Source organism: Polyodon spathula, chromosome 25, assembly GCF_017654505.1.
Source record: "Polyodon spathula isolate WHYD16114869_AA chromosome 25, ASM1765450v1, whole genome shotgun sequence".
NCBI lineage: Eukaryota > Metazoa > Chordata > Actinopteri > Acipenseriformes > Polyodontidae > Polyodon > Polyodon spathula.
Genome location: NC_054558.1, coordinates 16,339,722 through 16,358,048, shown reverse-complemented (window position 1 = coordinate 16,358,048; position 18,327 = coordinate 16,339,722). Strand labels below are relative to the sequence as shown.

Here is an 18,327-nt window from a genome sequence, read left to right as displayed (position 1 = left end):
CTGCTGGGAATTTTAGGAGCTCACTGCAATTGAGATGCTTTATTCCTCTCTTTTCTGTAGACAGCTGATTTGTCCATAGCTATAAACTAGCGAGAAAGTCCTAGCAGAAAGCTGTTGCAGAACCTGTTAAACAGTGTTCTGGTTTGCTAAGATCAAGGCTTTTTAAAACGCAGTCATCGACTCTCTTTCTTCCCAAATCCACTTTTACCGATGAAAGGACCTCTGTGGTCTTGAAAGTATATATGTCTTTAGATGGGAAGCATGTGTCTCTATACTTTTAAACCAAGCAATACTGCACCCGAAGCAGAGTGCACAGAGGGTTATTGTTGAAGACTGCGGTTACAAGACAAGGACGTGAGTTGCAGTGTCAAAGTGAAAATGATTGAAGGACACAGCAGGGTCACATTTTCTTCTGTAATTGGAGTTCTTTCTTGTACCAAGCAGCCAGGGAGTGTTGTGTCCCTGTACACATTGATGAATAGTGTTTGTGGGTAGCTGAGGTAGTTTGGCTGCTGTGCATTTGTATGACTCTTTCCTGTATGCCATGAATAATATTACCGCCTGGGTGGTTAGTGCTATGCAGCAGGCAGCAGTTTTTCCCAGGCCATCAGAAAAAGCCTTAGTGAATTCTAAATTAGTGCTGAGCTGGTTTTAAACGAGCAGACAGGGAAATGTTCTAAGATTTAAACGGCTGATGTAAGGGTCCCTGTCTGGCTTCTTAAACGCTGAACATTGATTTGTCTTGCTAAGGATCTCTTTAGGATTAGTGGAACCAAAACAGAAAACCAGAATTAAAAGTAGCCTGTATTAATGTGTAATGCACCTTGTATGAATGGTAGCAGCTATAGTGGAAAGCAAAGTATTTTAAGGACAGCAATGTCGTCGGATGAGGCGGGTGTCGGAATACAGAATAGGAAATGAAATGAAATACCTGCCATCTGTAGCACACACTTTTGTGTAAATGACATCCATGTCAAGTACTCTATTCAGTTATATATAAAAGCGGCATGTCGATATATTTTAGGTAAGCATCTTTTGCACTGAATATATTCAACATACTGAAACATACGTCAACATATTTTACCAATATAGCGCAATATATGTATATACTTCAGTAATTAAAGACAGTAATCATTAGGGAATTGTTGCATACTGTATGCCTCTGGAACAACTTAGACACACAAATCAGTGTAGTCCTGGCTGTCAACAGTGGCTCCACACCCTATTGACAGTGTTATGGCAGGTGTTATTCATTTTAATCTACTGCAGCTATATAAATATGTTTCTGTTAGTTCAGGGTGCTTAACAGTGTGTTATACGGGTGAGTGTAAATACAGTGCAAGATGCAGAATGCATTGTTTCCATCCCATTTGCTTTGCCATTAAAACAGGCACAATGCGACATGCAAACAGGATTCATGAAACGCTGTTTTTATTTGTCTAAATGAATTTGGCTTTCTGTATGCTGGTGTAATCCTCAATTTTCTAAAGGGTGTTCTCTTTTTGCAGAGCCATGTCTCTTTTTATTTTGTTCCTATTAACCTGCCGGGTTACTGTAAACACAGCCTGGTAAAACAATATTGTCAGCCCATTTACTAAATCAGAGTCGCTGATATAAATAATTAGTGGTTTTGTCTGTAAACTGTTAACAGCTAGCTTGCTAGGCTATAGACACACGGTAATATGGGGGTGCTGGTGTTCAAAATGTAGTATCAGCAGGTTATTGATTGGTTCAGTGAAGGTAGCTCCTGGGAACACCCACAACTCCAGAAGTATCTGCTCTCCAAAGTAAAGTTGCTGAGAGGTTTCAATATTGCTGAAACTCCCCCCCGAATGACACAGAAAGTAGCGTCCTGGGCTTCCACTGTGTAGAGCAGGGTTCATGTCTGGGTTGGGAATATGCTATTTTTAATTTACTGTTTTAAAAATAAATGGTTCAATTTGTCCTTTGGATTTGTTAGTTTGGCAAGGGTTTCATTCATTAACACCAGGGCTGAATGAACTGAAATGTGACTTAAGACTGGATTGCTCCTGTCCCTTATTTTAAAAACAGATTTTGATCCTTGTTCATTTGCATCTCTGACCCCCAGTTTATGAAATGCCTTGCCTGATGATGTTAAATCTGTAGACACCCTATTTTCATGGTGTAAATCAGTATTTTCACATGCTTCATTGGGCCAGATTTTAGGTGCAAATTGGTAAATACTGACCCGGGGCCTTGTGTCTATACTGTTTGTTAAAGGATTATTACTGTAGCTGAGTTCAGTTGTCCCAAGTGTTATGACTCAGGAGTTTTTCTCAAATAAGTAAATAAAACATACTGCCAATATTGAGCATAGCTCGCCAGGACTTGAACATTCCTCACTGGAATCACAGCACTCAAGAAAGTGCTGCTGGTGCAGTGAAGTGCTGTGCCGTGTGTGTTGCAGGCATGCCGTGATTTCCTGGAGCTAGCAGAGACCCACAGTCGGAAATGGCAGCGAGCACTGCAGTATGAGCGTGAGCAGAGGATCCGTCTAGAGGAGACCATCGAGCAACTAGCCAAGCAGCACAACAGCCTGGAGCGAGCCTGCAGGCAAGCGCCTGCTCTGACCAACACCCCAGCCGTATCCAGCACTGCCACAGGTGAGTGATACTCGGGGACAACAGCACCACCTAGCTTTCTAATGCACTGCACAGGCTGACTCACAGTGGTGGTAGCTAATACAATTCTTTCATACGTCTTAACTGTGATGCACTTCCATTCACTATAACGTCTCAAATGTTTGAAAGAACGAAATGATATTGCAAACATCATTATTAAACATGACATCTGCTGCTACACTAGGTTGAAAATAATTCTCATTTTGATTGCACTTCCTAGGTCATTTCACCATTGGGGGTCAAGCTTCTTATTGGCTGCAGAGCTTGTAAGGCATTAGGGGAAGCAGCTGGCTGGTTTGTAACTGGAAGTACAAGAACTGAAGGATTGGGGACAATTGGTGAAATGATCATGAAAGTGCAAGACTATCTGAAAGCAAGGCTTGCACAGATATGTTTTTTAAATGAATATATATGTTTGTTAAAACATAGATTTCTTTCAAACTATACATTTGGGACCTGTTTAGTGAATGGATTTGCATTGCATGGAAAATGTATAGTATTGTTTTTACAGAATTTGAAGGTCATATGGTGACATGATTTTGTAATGAGGAAGGCTGGTCAGTGACGGCACTTAGAATTCTCCAGACAAGCTCAAAACAGTAAAGGCTGATTTATAGAAGCATTATAGTAACTCTGCTGGGGCAACAGAAGCCAATAGAAGTCATAATACTTGAAACACCATTGGTTTGTAAAAACTATTAAAATATTTATTTATTTGCCCTTACTTTATCAGAAAGTAGGCCAGCACTGAGTCTAATGTTCTTATGTTTTTCAATTGTAGTTTTAGAAGCAGCTACCCACACCACCTCCTTTTGAACTGCTTGTCTCTACAGTACTCTGTGAACCAAATAGGCACACTGAGCTCCTACTTGCACCAATAGGAGGTCAGGTTATAAATGAAATCCTAAAACTGTAAAGTTCTTAAGGCATTTCCAACAACTGGAAGTAATTTTGAAGAACAGATATATGTGTATGGTATGTTTTTTTTTCCATTGCTTGACACCTGTAAAATATAATTATTTTAGAATATTATTAGGATCAGTGTCTTTAGCAGCACCAGTGTGAAGGCTTCTGGTAACCGTGGCAACATTTTGAATCCCAGTAGATTAGCAGAGGATAGAAATTACCATCTGTTCTAGAAGACAGGACAGCACCCCTCTGGTGCATGCTGTATAATGTTGTTCACAGCTGGGTCTGTCACTAATTATAAAACAAGTACAATCGTTCTGCCATTCACTTCCACTGGGATTGCAAATTCCAACATGACAGTGCATTGGATTAACAAACATCACAAAGGCTCCTGCCCGTTGGTTCACAACACAGTCTGAGGTCAGACTGTGTGGAAGTACAAACAGAACTGTTTTTCAAAAGTAAAATCCAGGAGTCTTAAAGAAGCAAAGGTACCTGGAGATGCCGTCTCCTCGCTAGGATATCAGAGGCCTGATATACACTCACACACTACAATACAGCCCATGTGTTTAAAGGATCACTACATGGTGCTCATTATCACTTAAGTATATGGATTGTATTGTAGATGACCCATATGTTTTTGTTTTCCTATCTTAGTACACACCTCACGTTTTCAGCTTGTAAACACATGTTCAGCTCCTAATGAGTCCTTGCTGGCTGCTGTGAGCAGCTTGCTACTCCTTCTCAGAATCCTTCTGGAATATTATACTGTAGTTCAGCCCACAGTATACCTCTATATAATAATAATCTTTATATAGTGCCTTTCATAGTGGACCACCATCACAAGATACGAGACTAGGGTGTGTGAACTATGTATCAGTTGCAGAGTCCCTTACAACAATGTCTCAACTGAAAGACCAGAGCACACAAGGAGGTTAAATGACTTGATCAGAGTCACACAATGCAGCTGAGCTGGGATTTGAACCGGGTACCTCCTGGTTACAAGCCCGTTTCTTTAACCACTGGACCACACAGCCCCCAGTCTATACCCCCACACTGGATAATTTGAAATGGTTGAAATGGTTGAAAGTCCCTTTAGCTAAAAACAGAATTAATTTAACGATTGAAATCATACATTTGAGTGATTTTACTAAACGTTTGGTCGGTGTAAACTCTCCTTGGTGACAGTCCAGAGCACACCAATCCACAGATTTTCCTCTCCTCTTCTCAGCTGAACTCTCAAAGGCAGGAAGGCAGGCATGCAGTGCAGCATAAGCCATAGAAATATATTTAAAACATGGTCTGTTAGCTCTGCCATCCTCTCAGTCCCCAGTGTATTAGCATGACCTGGATTCAAAATGCCCAACTGCTTTTCTCAAGGTTATTTTCTCCTTGTCCTATGGAGGTGGAGGGGAGGAGTGATCTATGAATCTTGTTTTGCAGCACGTTTTCCACACAGCCTTGTTGTATATCACTGAGGGTTTCACATGAGCAATCGGTCGTGGAGAATTAGAAATAAATTGAAAACCGGAGCCACGAGGAACAGCTTGAACACGTCTAGTTTGTTAATCTTTGTTAACTTTTGTTGTCTGCCGGTTCAAGATTCCATATAAGATGCTGAAAAGTGTATCTTACAGAATAATGTCATTAATGTTAATTGTTGGGCCCTTCCATTCCCTATGCACTTCCTTGGTCATTTCACATGGAGGGTAAAATTGTTCCTACTCATTCAACACCTCCTTTCTTGTCACACTTCACCAGCTTTACACGGTTTACATGAACAAGGATTAGAAGCTGATCGTTCCGAGTATTACTGTCATGATGTTTACCCAGAAAACTCAGAAATGCATTATTTTCACAGATTTTCACCCATTTAATAAACACTGATAAATTCCCAGAAAATTGTATACAAAATAAACTGAAATAGAGTGCCTTCGCTATAACGTGTGTTTCTTTCCAAACTACACGTTTTATAATGTAACAAATGGAAGCGCACACCAGGTACGATTCAGGCAGTTATTTAGCTGCCTGCAATCAGTTCAAGCTGCTCCCCTGCCTGGTCTGCTGTTGATCATATCGCTCAGGTCAGAGTGACTCACAGTCCTTAGCAGCCCCCGCTGTGTAGAGCCCTAAATATAGAAGCTGTTAATGGACTGGAGCCTCCTTTTTGTTGCCCACCAGTTCAGCAAAGATTTCTCTCATTGTGTCTGCCATTCCAATGTACATAGCTCAGTTACCCATGAAGAACTGTTAAGGCACTTTCACTATGACTTCAGGAGCGGCTCTTCAATTCCAGTTGCCTGCCATGTATAATGCAGGCTAGATCAGCCAGTGTCTTCATATTAGGAAGCATCGGCACCATCTATTGCCAGCAAAAGCGTGATCCAATTTGACAGATCACTAGACATCACAGATTCATACTTCTTTAAAGATACTTCGGCTGATCTCAAACTTTACTCAAATACTGTTTCTTTTCCATAGGTCGGAATAGCAGAGACAGGCGAGCGACAGCAGTTCAAAGCTTGCTGTGCTTCTAGTTACAAAAACAAATACAAAGTAAAGATGCACCCAAGCTAGGGCTATCTCAGTGCATGGCAGAGAGCCCAGCTTGCTGCTGTCAGTCCTCTCTCTGAACTAAATGAGCACCAGAACAAAGAGGCTGGCTCCTCTAATATACAGGTGACCCTCCCCAAACTGACAATCAGTAAACCAATTTGGGGAATGGCCACACACACCTTCCACACTAATTTTTGCTGGGATGAGATTTTAACCCCATTCCTGCGAAACTTAAACTCAGAATGAACAAAACATTATTTACACAAATTAGGCCTACAGATGTGCAAGAGATTTTAATAAACTCTGGTTATATCAGGCGAGACTCACCTGTTTTGAGCAGAATGGAACAGAGCGACCCCTTATCAATTAACTGTCAAGATTGTTTGATTTTTATTGTTTTGAAATTGGACTAGCAGGTCTGGACCTACGGTATATCCAGACTTAGTACACAATACATCAATATGCAATCAAATGTGTAGGGCAGTTTGAACAGTTTCTGTGCATCAGGTCAACCTCACAGCCCTGTTTTTCAACAAGAAGTTGTAATGCAATCTAATTTGAGGTTTATTTCTGTACTGCTGTATATCTTACAACTGAGTGTTCACACTGAAGGCAGGAAAGACACTGTGGAGGGTGATCACAGTTATAGAATCGAGGCACTGAAGGGTTAAATGGTATTTTGGTGACTGGGCTGAATAGCTATACAGATGATGTGAATGTGGTAACACTGCAGGTCTGTGGTCGTCTTTCTTGGCAGCTAAGTAGAGAAGTGAAAGTGCAAATGAAGGCATTCTTCATCAGCAGACAGAGAAGAACAGTGACTGGGGGAGCGGTCATTGACCGGGAGTGAATATGTTGTAGAGGACTGCTTTATGAGTTAAAAATAGAAGCCTCACCTACATGCCATGCAGTGTAGTGATATTCAGAGTTACTCTGCTTTATTGTACACACCCAGCCACTCACACACACATCACTTAGTAAATTGACATTAGAAAAGGATTTGAACATATTTTGCAATATATTGAAATATATTTTGTAATTTGCCTGGTCACTTTATTAGGACCTGTACCTAATTTCGATTTGGGCTGCTTTTGGCTCCCAGGTAAGTATTACTTACAATTAATATACAGAACAGAACATAGTGTTCATAAAGGTACTGAGAACTGTAGTATTGCTGGAAGACCAAAGGGTCATTACAAATCACAAAGTGGTTTTAGCTCATGAAATACTTTCCTAATTCTTACCTGTCAGCAATTCTATTGACTACATTGGTCTCAAATGTGCATTTCAAAAGAAACGTAATATTTGTTTTCAGTTTAAAACTGACATATGGTAAAAGAAACGTCTCAGTTTGCTTGCCTTCCTTTCCAGGAAATCGCACTCTCAGGGTCATTTCGTCTCAGCAGAGATTTCTTTAACCAAGTGTAGTTCTAGCTATCATGTTTTAAAATGAAAGGACATGTTTGCTTAAACATAGATTTTATTTCAAGCTACATGTTTGAGACTTATGTAGTGAATGGATGTGCATGGTGCAGAATGGCTGTATTTTCTTTGGTACGTTCTCTTCGAGAATAGGCATGGATCAGTGAATGTGTGATGCTGTGAAGGGATGTTCTGGTTTGAGAGATGAAAGAAAGACTGTTCTCCTCCCTGACATTTCACTTTCCTCTTTCCTCTGAAGCTCCTAACAGTGTCACAGAGCACAGACAGGAACATGTCTGGAGGTTAAGAGCTCAGGGCTCTTTTTTGGTGATGAGGAAGCTTGAAGACATTGCTTTACTCCTTTTAATGAAAAGATTTGTGGATCTAAAACATAAGAGAAAAACATATATTCTTATATATTTAATTACGCCATCTAAATTAATTTCATGGTTTGTCATTGTGCCCACATGGACTTAAAATATTTTAATTGGCTCATTAAAGTATGTTTTATAGGTGTATTAAATCCTAAGTAGGCCCACTTGCACTATTTTTCTCATTTTAAGGTCATTATTCTGACTTTGCTTCCATTTTGTAATGTGAGCACCATCTTTAAACACCGTCATCTGCTAAACATACTGAAGACTGAAGTTGATGGCGTTCACATCAAAAATAATTATGCAAAGTAAGAAAATGGCCTTGTCACAAATGGCTTGGCGGGTGATGTCAGACCAGGAAATACAGGCAAAACAGGTACTGTGGGGTGAGTCACAAATCTGCTCTTGTTTACATCAAACAAATGAAATATTTAAACAGAAACAAGACAGTACACACAAAACAAGGTGGCATGAGGGCCAAACAAACAAACAAAGCAAGTATCTTGCGGGTTTAAAACCAGCACACGGAGCAATTGTCTTTTAGATTCTGTCTGTCAGAGATCGTTCCCCCTAACGCTGAACAACAACCCATGTCAGCAAAAGCAGCTGGTTTATACAGTGGTCAAGGGATTAACTGGTTATCATTGACCTCGTTTATCCCTCCACCACATTCCACACGGGTGATCTAATAAGCGTGATCAACAGCCAATTTGTCAATAAATTATTAGCTGCCAACCACACGTTCTCACAGAGACGAGAAGCAAACATCGCCCCTTCCAACTACATTTAACTAAAATAAACACAGATACATTAAACAATAAAAATACTATCAAAACAACACAAATAAACATAGGGGTAGGGTGTACCCTGTCACAAACCTACAATGAGCATAATTGCACAAGTAGATTCAGTACACGAATGTGGCAGTAGATGAGGTAAAAACCATTCAAGGTAAAATAACTTCCATTATTTTTTAATGTTGTAGGCAAATATCCATGTTTTAGACCTTGTGTTGTTTCCTCTGCAGTTTGAAAGTGGCATGGCCCAGTCTCTACCAGTATGTTGTTTCCTGTGCAGGGTGTGCGCAACCTTTGAAAGGGGAAGCGAGTGACGAAGATGAAGAGACTGAGTATTTTGATGCCATGGAGGATGCGCCAGCTTTCATCACAGTAGCAGCGGACCACAAACAGCACAGGTACGAGAAATGGAAGGGAGGGCTAACATTATAGAAAACTAACCGCGTATACTGGACCACAGTCAGTGGAGTGATGTGTTAATCCACAACACTGACCTCAGTTCCAAAAGCTATGTTGTTTAATGTCTTGAAACTCTCTAAAAAAAAGTATTTATGAAAAGATGGATAGATAGATGAAAGATTTAATTCCAATTTCAAGTATGGTAAGCACTTTGTCAAACATGAATTATGGTAAATGCCACCCATACAGGTCACCTGCTCCAAATCTGAATATGTTTGTATTGGAAATATGAGAAGCGGTGGTTTCCTCGAACCGTTGACCTTGAGCAGGCCCGTGCAAGCTGTGAGCGCTGTTGTAATTAGCAGCTTGTCTTCATTTCAGAAAAGAAAGAAGGAAAGAACGCCCCTCCCCTCTCACATAGCTCACACCTGTTGCCACTGACGAGTGATGTTTACACTGTTCTGTTTGGAGGGTTCATTGTTTGAAACGTCCAGCTGTGTCTTCAGGGGCAAACCATGGCTAAAGCTGGTTGGTCAATGACAGGAAAGAAGGCATTAGGGTGGGGCCAGTGTCACTCTCCTGAAATACTGTAAGCATATGCTAGCACACATGTATTTTCATTTTAAAACAGACATCTGGCATTGCCCTCTAGGAGGTTTGGTACTACTTTACTTCCTTGGTCATTTCACCCCAGCATTTTTCTGAGTCTTCTGTTACCGGATGAAAGCCTGCCAGTCAATAGGGAAGCAGCTGATTGGTTAGTAGCCAGTGAAGGGGTGAGGACCATTTCACCCTTCAGATGAAATGACCCAGTAAGTGCAGCACTGTCTAAAAGCATGACTTGCAAGCAGCGGTTTCTTTAAACTGGTGTAGTACCAGATATCATGTTTTAAAATGGAAATACACTTTGCAAAAACATGTCTTTCTTTCAAAACTGCATATTTGGAACCGATGAAATGAATGGATGTGCATGGCGAGAAAATGTAAGCATAAAACCTCATCTCAGGAAATGTGTAAAAGCAAAGTTTGTAAAGACTTATGTTATAACTAAGTTAAGTTTGAATGTGCGCATAGCTGGTGAAACGACCAAGGCAGTGCAAGAATACCTGAAAGCTTGCAAACAGATTGCAGGGTGAGAGGAGTTTTTTGATAAGCAAACAGTAACAGAGGATCAGAGTGACAGCAACCTGTCTACGAGCTGATTCAGTTAAAGTCTCAGAATGGAAACAGCTCATTTTCTTTAAAAAAAAAAAAAAAACTGATGCTCCTTGTAGTTTAAATATATTGCAATATATGCTGTACTACAATGTGTTAGCCTATATCACTGGGGCTAAAAGCTGCCAGATGGCAATCTGTAAAGAAGCTGTGTAACAACCTATTAATCAAAATTCAGTTGAAGCATGTGATGGATCCAATGGCAGATACTGGGGTTCATTGTGTTTATTGATAATGTGGCATTTCTCAGGGAAGGGGGTGGGTTACATGTAAGGGAGGGAGGGTCATTTGAAAGTTAATTGATTCTCAAAAGGCTGTCAGGATTGACAGACATAGCTTAGCCACGTGTAATTATTCACATTTGGTTTTAGTGCTGCTTCATTAACATGCAGCACAGGCCCAGAGATGTGCTCTTGCCTCTCGCAGATTATTTGTGCACCAGTTTATTCATTATTCATTTTCTGTGACTCTGTAAAGCTATTAAGGAATCTGATTGACTGCAAGACAGATGAGATACAATTGTGGATAAGAAAAAAAAGTGCAGTTAACTAAACATCTGTTTCTACCTTTCATCTGTTTCGCTGCCCCCTGCAGATGAGTCCTGTGAACCCAGGATGAGCTGTTACAGTTGTTAAAGGCAATTCAAATGCTCATAGCTTCCACAAACTTGCTGTACACTTGGTTTCTCAATGCACAATCAGTCTCTCATTTGCAGTTTTAAAAGAAGCATGTGTTGTAGCAAACATGTATTTCATTACATGGTATCAGACTAGGTTAAAGCACTCAGTTGCCTGCTTTATTTTCAGGTAGTCTGTCGCTGTTTTTGGATCACCTCAGCAGTGTCTGCACAATTGAGGCATGTTACTGGCTGCAAAGCACGTCATGTTATTGATAGGAAGCTTGATGTTGAAGTGCAAGACTCCCTGGCAGTAAAGCTTGCAAACAGCTTTCTTAATCTAGTGTGGTACTAGATACTGTAAAATTTATATAAAAACTGAAACCTGTACATAGCAAAAGGAAGATTTATATATCTATTTCATTAGTTAAATTAGTGTTATAAAATCAACTCTTAAATGATCCAGCTGTGGCTTCTCCCTGTGGATACAGGGTGATCAAATAAAGTAAACATTTTCATCTTTCACCAAGGCATTGGTAAATACATGTCGAAATGTTTGTCTAAGTCTATTTGTAGTATTTCTATGTAGCTCATGTTTTTGGGTTTATAGCTGTTGATGGTTAAAATCCACTTCATGTCTCTTAATTAGCTGGGGCCAGCAGAGTTGAAAGGTCACATTCCACATGACTCGAATGGAATGAGGAAGACTGTACCGTGGCAGCGAGTTATGATTCTCCAGGCAAGCGCAAAGCAAGTTCAGAGCCAAGAGACACAATGCACTCTTTACTGGAGCAACAGAACCCAGAAGCAGCCAGAGTCATATAACAAATCAATTACAAGGACATTCTGAAGCTACTCTTCAGTACTGTTCCAAATCCACTGTGTTTTCGATTGATGCAAAAGGTTCTTTTAAGGTCTTAGACTGGGGATATAATAGTACTTCCCAAAGGGTATTTTTCTAACTTTCCCATGGGATGTTAAAGTCAGTTCCTCTGACTGTGTTATTTATGCTCAGTGACCTTATATCATAAAGAAATTTGACATTGGAGGCAAAGCGCAATGGGAGGGCTGTATAAACAGTGCAAGTTGTTCTAGAGAGACAGGTGCAGTGAAGTGCATTATCCAGCACATCATTAAAAGTGAGTACCCTGAGTCAAGTGTTCATAAAGCATCCTGAATAATTATATCATTACCAGCACATTCAGAATGACTTCTGGAAGCGTCCTTGACTGTGGTTTCTAAGTTACTAATGCATTAGGTAAACTAATCATTTAGATCTAATGGGCAAGGTAACGCATAAGAAGTAGCTCTCTGTCTCTTTCACTGATTTTGGTTTTTCTGAACACATACTATGTTTCACATGGTTGATGTAGAAGGCCACTTTATTAGGATCTGTTCTTTATTTTTCAAGGTTTCTTTGTCTTTAGGGCCTTTAAAGCAGCGGTTATAAATAGAAGCAGGAGAACTGATGGTGACAGCAAGCTCTGTCGATTGCCTTGCTCTTCACTTCAGTACAGCTTCTCTCCCCACAGGCTCAACATCTGCCTCTAATCGTAACACTGATGGAACTTTCACAGTCACTACATAGACAGGACTCAACTATTCTGAATATGGGTATTTCAAATAATCATAAAGAGTGTGATTTCATATTGCAGACAGAAGTATTTGTAATGCAAGCATTAGACACGCTTTTGCAATAATGTACCTGCTTAAAGATCCAGTGTCGCAGTTTAAACGTCATAGTGTTATACTTGCATTCAATTGGAAAAATTGGAAAAAAGTCTGACATGCTGTGTCTTTGCTGTTCTCTGGTTTTCCCATTTCGGAGAGTCGCTCCTCCCCTTTGGGTTACCTGAGTGAATACTTCAGGCATTTTCAATTTTAGGTCCCAGAAATAGAATTACAGCCATCAAAGTGCTGTGAAATAACAGCGACTTGTTTTCAGGAGACTGCAGTAATCAAAATTCACTACCTTAGTTAGTGGGGGAGAATAACACTTGGGTTATTTTTTTTTCTTAAAGTACAAGCAACAATATAAGTTCTTAGAATCATGTTTTTATAAATATTTGCAAATTATTTATGGTCCTATTTTACCTATGGTCCTTAAAAGGGTAAATATAGGCAAAATAAAATAGTCTACACATTCTCTAGTCAAAGCAACAGTTATTATAATGTTGTAGCCCTAATAATAATGACAATGCACCTTTATAAAAAAAGAAAAGTGAAATATAGTAACATAACCATAACATAAAAAAAATGATGAATAAATAAATAGTCCAATGAAAATGCCAGAAGACAGTTTGGAATGACCAGGTTTCTCTTAAGGAAATTAGAACCAGACACTGTGGTTCTAATTTCGGCTCACAAGCAGAGCGATCTTGCTATTTAAATTACTGTATGGAATCACCTTTGTAGTAGGCATTTTAAGAACATTTAAAAATAAAGTTTTAAATGTGTCTAAAAATACAAAAATAAAATATGTCCAGAACCAATAGGCAATTGAGTTAATTCATCCCAGGTGATACTGCTGCACGCCAGGCAGACGGTATCCAAGCAATCTGTAAACGTTAGCTCAGGGGAACTCTCAAGTTAGAATAATGGGTGCATCTACTGTTAGCAGGGTGCATCTTGCAGCTACCTGACCGGATAGAAGAGCAGCGCTGATTCCGAGACTGTAGCCAAAACAGTCCACCAAGCTTCGGGATAGATCGGAGCTCCTCAAAGCAGTTCATAATGCCGAAAAAGTACTGAAATTTATTTAAAGTGCTCTGTATAGATAGGAAACAGCAACCACAGGAAATGTAATAATAGCGAGTCCTTCTGCTTTGTTGTTGCTGAATAGTTCCACGCAGCTCTCACACAGTTTATATTGTTCTAGGGAATCACATGCATTTGCAAACACTGCAAACTTGCAGGATTTGTGTGGGCCAGTCAGTGTATGAGACCACAAAATATTGTGTAAGTACTGCAACAGACATTTACTGAGTTGATACTCACGTGTCATTCTTTTCTATGGAGTCAGATCTTGGAGTTCTGAGTCAGCAGGAGTAAACAAGTCTGTACACTTTCAGTTCGTAATCTGGTTGAAGCTGTCAGCACTTGTGAACAGGGAGGAGTTGGATACAGCAGAGCTGTCACTTTGGCAGCCCTGTCTCAGTCCAGCCCTGCTGATCCCTGGATCCTGAGCTGTGTTTTATGCTTGATTCCAGACATTCAGGGAGCAATCAAAACGAGGCCAGTGGAGGACAGCCCAATGATTGGAACCTGGAGGATCATGTGAGTTTCCTAACTTTTATATCCTCAGATGCTATTAATAGCTTGTGGTTAAGAATACCCTAACCAGGTCCCGTCACAATTAGATTAGCTGTAATCTAGATTTATGTAGGCTGGCTCCTGTTTGACATTTATTTTTCAGAGGCTCACAAAATACCATAAGAAATCAAGAGCCTTTTAGAGTAACATATTAATATACTATATCATGAAACCTTAATATAATTATTATTCTTTGCTTCTGAGCAACAGCTTACCAAATGCGGCTGGAATTCCCATGCTAAAGAAAATCCCAGCAAACAGGTGTCAGTCACACTTGATTTGCTGACTTTAGGTACTGTCATCTATGCCTTACTTCATCACAACATGCTGCATGCTCAGTTGCTCAGAAGCAGCTCATGAAAGTGGCGATGCCTGCTGTGTAATGAACAGGTTTCATGGGATTCTAATGAAGAACCCCAGTTAAATACGTATTCTCAAAGGTGAATGATTTATTAGGATAGTTTGTGAGTTGCTGTAAAGTAAACATTGAAAAGGAACAAGCTATGTACCTGTCGACCTAGGCTAGGATACCCAATGGGATTAATAAGATGTACAGAAATGGATTATAAAGCTTTGGTTGACACAGTTGGAATCTCCGTGGGGTAACCATTAAAGATACTTTTTTCTGCCATCAGCTCTTTCTCTGTAGCTCAGACAGAAGACAGTGGAATTTACCAAACCTGTATGCCTTTGTAAGCCTGCATAACATATTTGCAGTTCATTAAAGACTGGTTTCACAGGGGCTGGCTTTTCAAAGCAGAACCTAATTAACTTCAATTTAGCAGGCTTGCTTACGCCATCCTAGTCTGATTTGGATCCAGGAGACCTGTTATATTGAACTTCATCAAAATGGTAGCGCCTTCATGTTACTGCCGAAGTGGTTGATGCACAAATGAGAAGTACTCACAATGAGAGGCTATGTTAAATACAAATCATCCAGCAATTTAAACTGTTTAATAAGAAATCAATTTAAAACCATTTAATAAGAAAGAATAGTTGAAAAAATGCACAGTGTAAATTGAAATATGTTACAAAAATGTAACTGGGTTTTCTAATTGTAGGTTATAGCCTATTAACACCAAGAACCACTGCTTATTTTGCATTAATTTATTCATGCTCACTGTGGAGTTTACTGTATTTTGTGTTCACTCCCCCCTGGTTCACGATGCAGTTTACTGTATTTTGTGTTCACTCCCCCCTGGTTCACGATGCAGTTTACTGTATTTTATGTTCACTCCCCCCTGGTTCACGATGCAGTTTACTGTATTTTATGTTCACTCCCCACTGGTTCACGATGCAGTTTACTGTATTTTGTGTTCACTCCCCCCTGGTTCACGATGCAGTTTACTGTATTTTATGTTCACTCCCCCCTGGTTCATGATGCAGTTTACTGTATTTTGTGTTCACTCCCCCCCTGGTTCACGATGCAGTTTACTGTATTTTGTGTTCACTCCCCCCTGGTTTATGATGCAGTTTACTGTATTTTGTGTTCACTCCCCCCCTGGTTCAGGATGCAGTTTACTGTATTTTGTAAACAGCTTCACTCAATATCTTGTGATGCAAAATTTAGAATTTTTTTATTTTTTTATTTTTTGAACAACCTAATGTAAAGCCACTTTCATTGCAGATAAAGTTGTCTCAATGTAATACTTGATGTTGGCAATGTCATTACAAGGAAACTTAATAGTCTAACTCTCTTACCTTTAGTCTTGCATTGATGATTCAAAAAGCCCTTGTAGAGAACCATCTTGTAATGGTCTTTAGTAGAGAAAGTACTGCTGTAAACCATGCTGAGTTAAAACAAATGGATGTACTGAAAAACACAAAAGAAAACAATTATTAGAAACCATAAAACATGAGTGCTATATAGGTACAGTAAGTATACAATGTTGTACACCCTATTTACAGTCTACCTTTAATGATGTGTAGATTGCAAATAAAGAGGAAAACCATCATTATGTGTTTCGCAATTAACATGTCTTGACAGGTTTTTCTCCAGTTTAATACTTGCCCAATGAAACATGTTAAAGGGAAAATCTGTTTTGGAAATTTGCATAATCATAATTTTTGGACATCCCGACTGTTTCTTATGCTCCAAGCTACAGCAGGTCATAGGTATTTAGTTCCAACTAATGGAAGTTATGGTATGAAGTAATTAATCGACACCATCCTGAAATCAGAAGATTTGGTATGGATGGAGTGAGTCTTTTCCTTTCAAAGTGATTTGAATAATTTTCATTCAGGCGCGGTTCTCTCTCAAGCAGAGACTGTAAAGTGTTAGTTTTGTCATGTTGACTAATGTCCACTGGGGGCTAGATTGAAACTCATTTCATTTTAACCAAACTTAAACCTCCAGGGTTGAATAGTTGTTCAATAGAGAAACCAGGAAGATTGTAATTCAACCCAGGCAGCTCTGGAGCTGCCTGTGGTCAGCATTCTTCAATGCAGTAGCTGTCTGCCTCAGTGCTTCTGAAAATAGCTGTCATGAATTACACTGACAGGGGTGCTTGGCTTGTTTCAGGCTAGATGTGTATCTGAACATATCTCAATGCACTGAGTGCGAGCTTCAGGAAACCATAATTTGGCATGTACAGTAACAGGTGTTCATCAGTTTACTGTTAAAACTGATACTTTTAGTCCTATACCTTTCAACTAGTGACAAAGAAAGTTTTTCATTCAAAGCTTTAAATACACAATCATAAATTATTAAAAAAAAAAAATATATATATATATATATATATATATATATATATATATATATATATATATATATAATATATATAAGCTGAAGGGCTGAATGAAGCACACAAATATTATAGCTAATGCTTCAGTACTGTTTTTTACATGTCAGATGTAAACCTCAAGGATCCTCACAGTGGAAGCAGCTGGACGATGACTGTGCACATTGACCAAGGTAAACGTTGCGAAGGGAACAGCCTCTGAAGGCTAATGTGTTGCGCCTGTTCCAGGTGTTAGACTTTCAGCACCTGGCTGGGTGTAACGATTCAGCTGGGAGGGAAGTCATGCCGAGGAAGAAGAGGCGGACCCGCATCCCTGACAAGCCCAACTACAGCCTGAACCTGTGGAGCATCATGAAGAACTGCATCGGCAAGGAGCTCTCCAAGATCCCCATGCCAGTACGTGAGTTCACTGTGCCTCTTTGACAATGTCTCCCAAAAAGCATGACAACATTTAATAAAGCAAAGTGAAAGCATGGTACTGCACAGAGGTGCATCGTAAAGCATATTCAAAACATGGCACACCATGGTAAGCTATGTTGAATGAATTGTATAACCATGGAAAAAGCATAGTAAACTACAAAATTACCAGACACATTTCTCTTTCTTTTTCTAGGTTGAATAGATTTAATTATTTTAACCTGCCCTATTGGCTCTCAACATTAAGTTCTGGGATCAGCCTAGTAGCTCTTCTATGTACCTTCTCAAGTGCTATAGTGTATGATATAGTCTTAGCATAACTTCCCTAGACTTCTATTCCACACAACACAAGATTGGCCTTTTTAATTTCCTCTCCATATTGGCGGGATACCTTTAAAGATGTGTTCACTACAATGGTAGAGAAAATCAAAGGAATGATAAGGTTGCAAATGCTAATAATCCTTAGCAATTCCACCTTTAGGTTGCCTATTCAAATGCTCTTCAAGAGTTTAATTGATAGCTTCGTGATTCTCTTCCCTTTCTCATCGGCTCTTATTATCCCCAGCAGCAATCATGTTTAATTGCAGTGCCTGAAAGCTAGGGTAGCTGACAATCTTTTTACACAAGTGTGGCCCTGGGAAGCAGACAGTTGCGTCTCTAGCTGTGCCTTGATGTGTTTCTCTCCTTGAATCCATGAATCTGATGCTGCTTTTGCAGTGATCTATCAGCTCCGTGGTCAGGCACAGAGGTGATGCCCTGTGCCCAGACATTGGTGATGTACATTCAGGGCAAGCTGCTTGAGGTTGTCTGGGAGCCAATTCCTTCTCCCTGGGGAGCTTTAATGCTGTACCTCACAAACAGCAAAATTAGATTTCTGAGGGTGCCCATTTTCCAATATGTAATGATAATAAATTGAATGGCCTTTCA

General features: G+C 39.8%; 1 protein-coding gene across 2 annotated transcripts in view; it reads left to right on the top strand.

Moving 5' to 3' along the window:
- LOC121299687 (oxysterol-binding protein 2-like) overlaps nt 1-18,327 on the top strand; it is an 87,895-nt gene that overhangs the window by 55,985 nt on the left and 13,583 nt on the right. For both annotated transcript variants that reach the window (XM_041227604.1, XM_041227602.1), the window contains 4 exons: nt 2,429-2,624; nt 8,981-9,098; nt 14,140-14,206; nt 17,212-17,379. In XM_041227604.1, the coding sequence (XP_041083538.1) occupies nt 2,429-2,624; nt 8,981-9,098; nt 14,140-14,206; nt 17,212-17,379 (549 nt within the window). The remainder of the gene's footprint in view (nt 1-2,428; nt 2,625-8,980; nt 9,099-14,139; nt 14,207-17,211; nt 17,380-18,327) is intronic.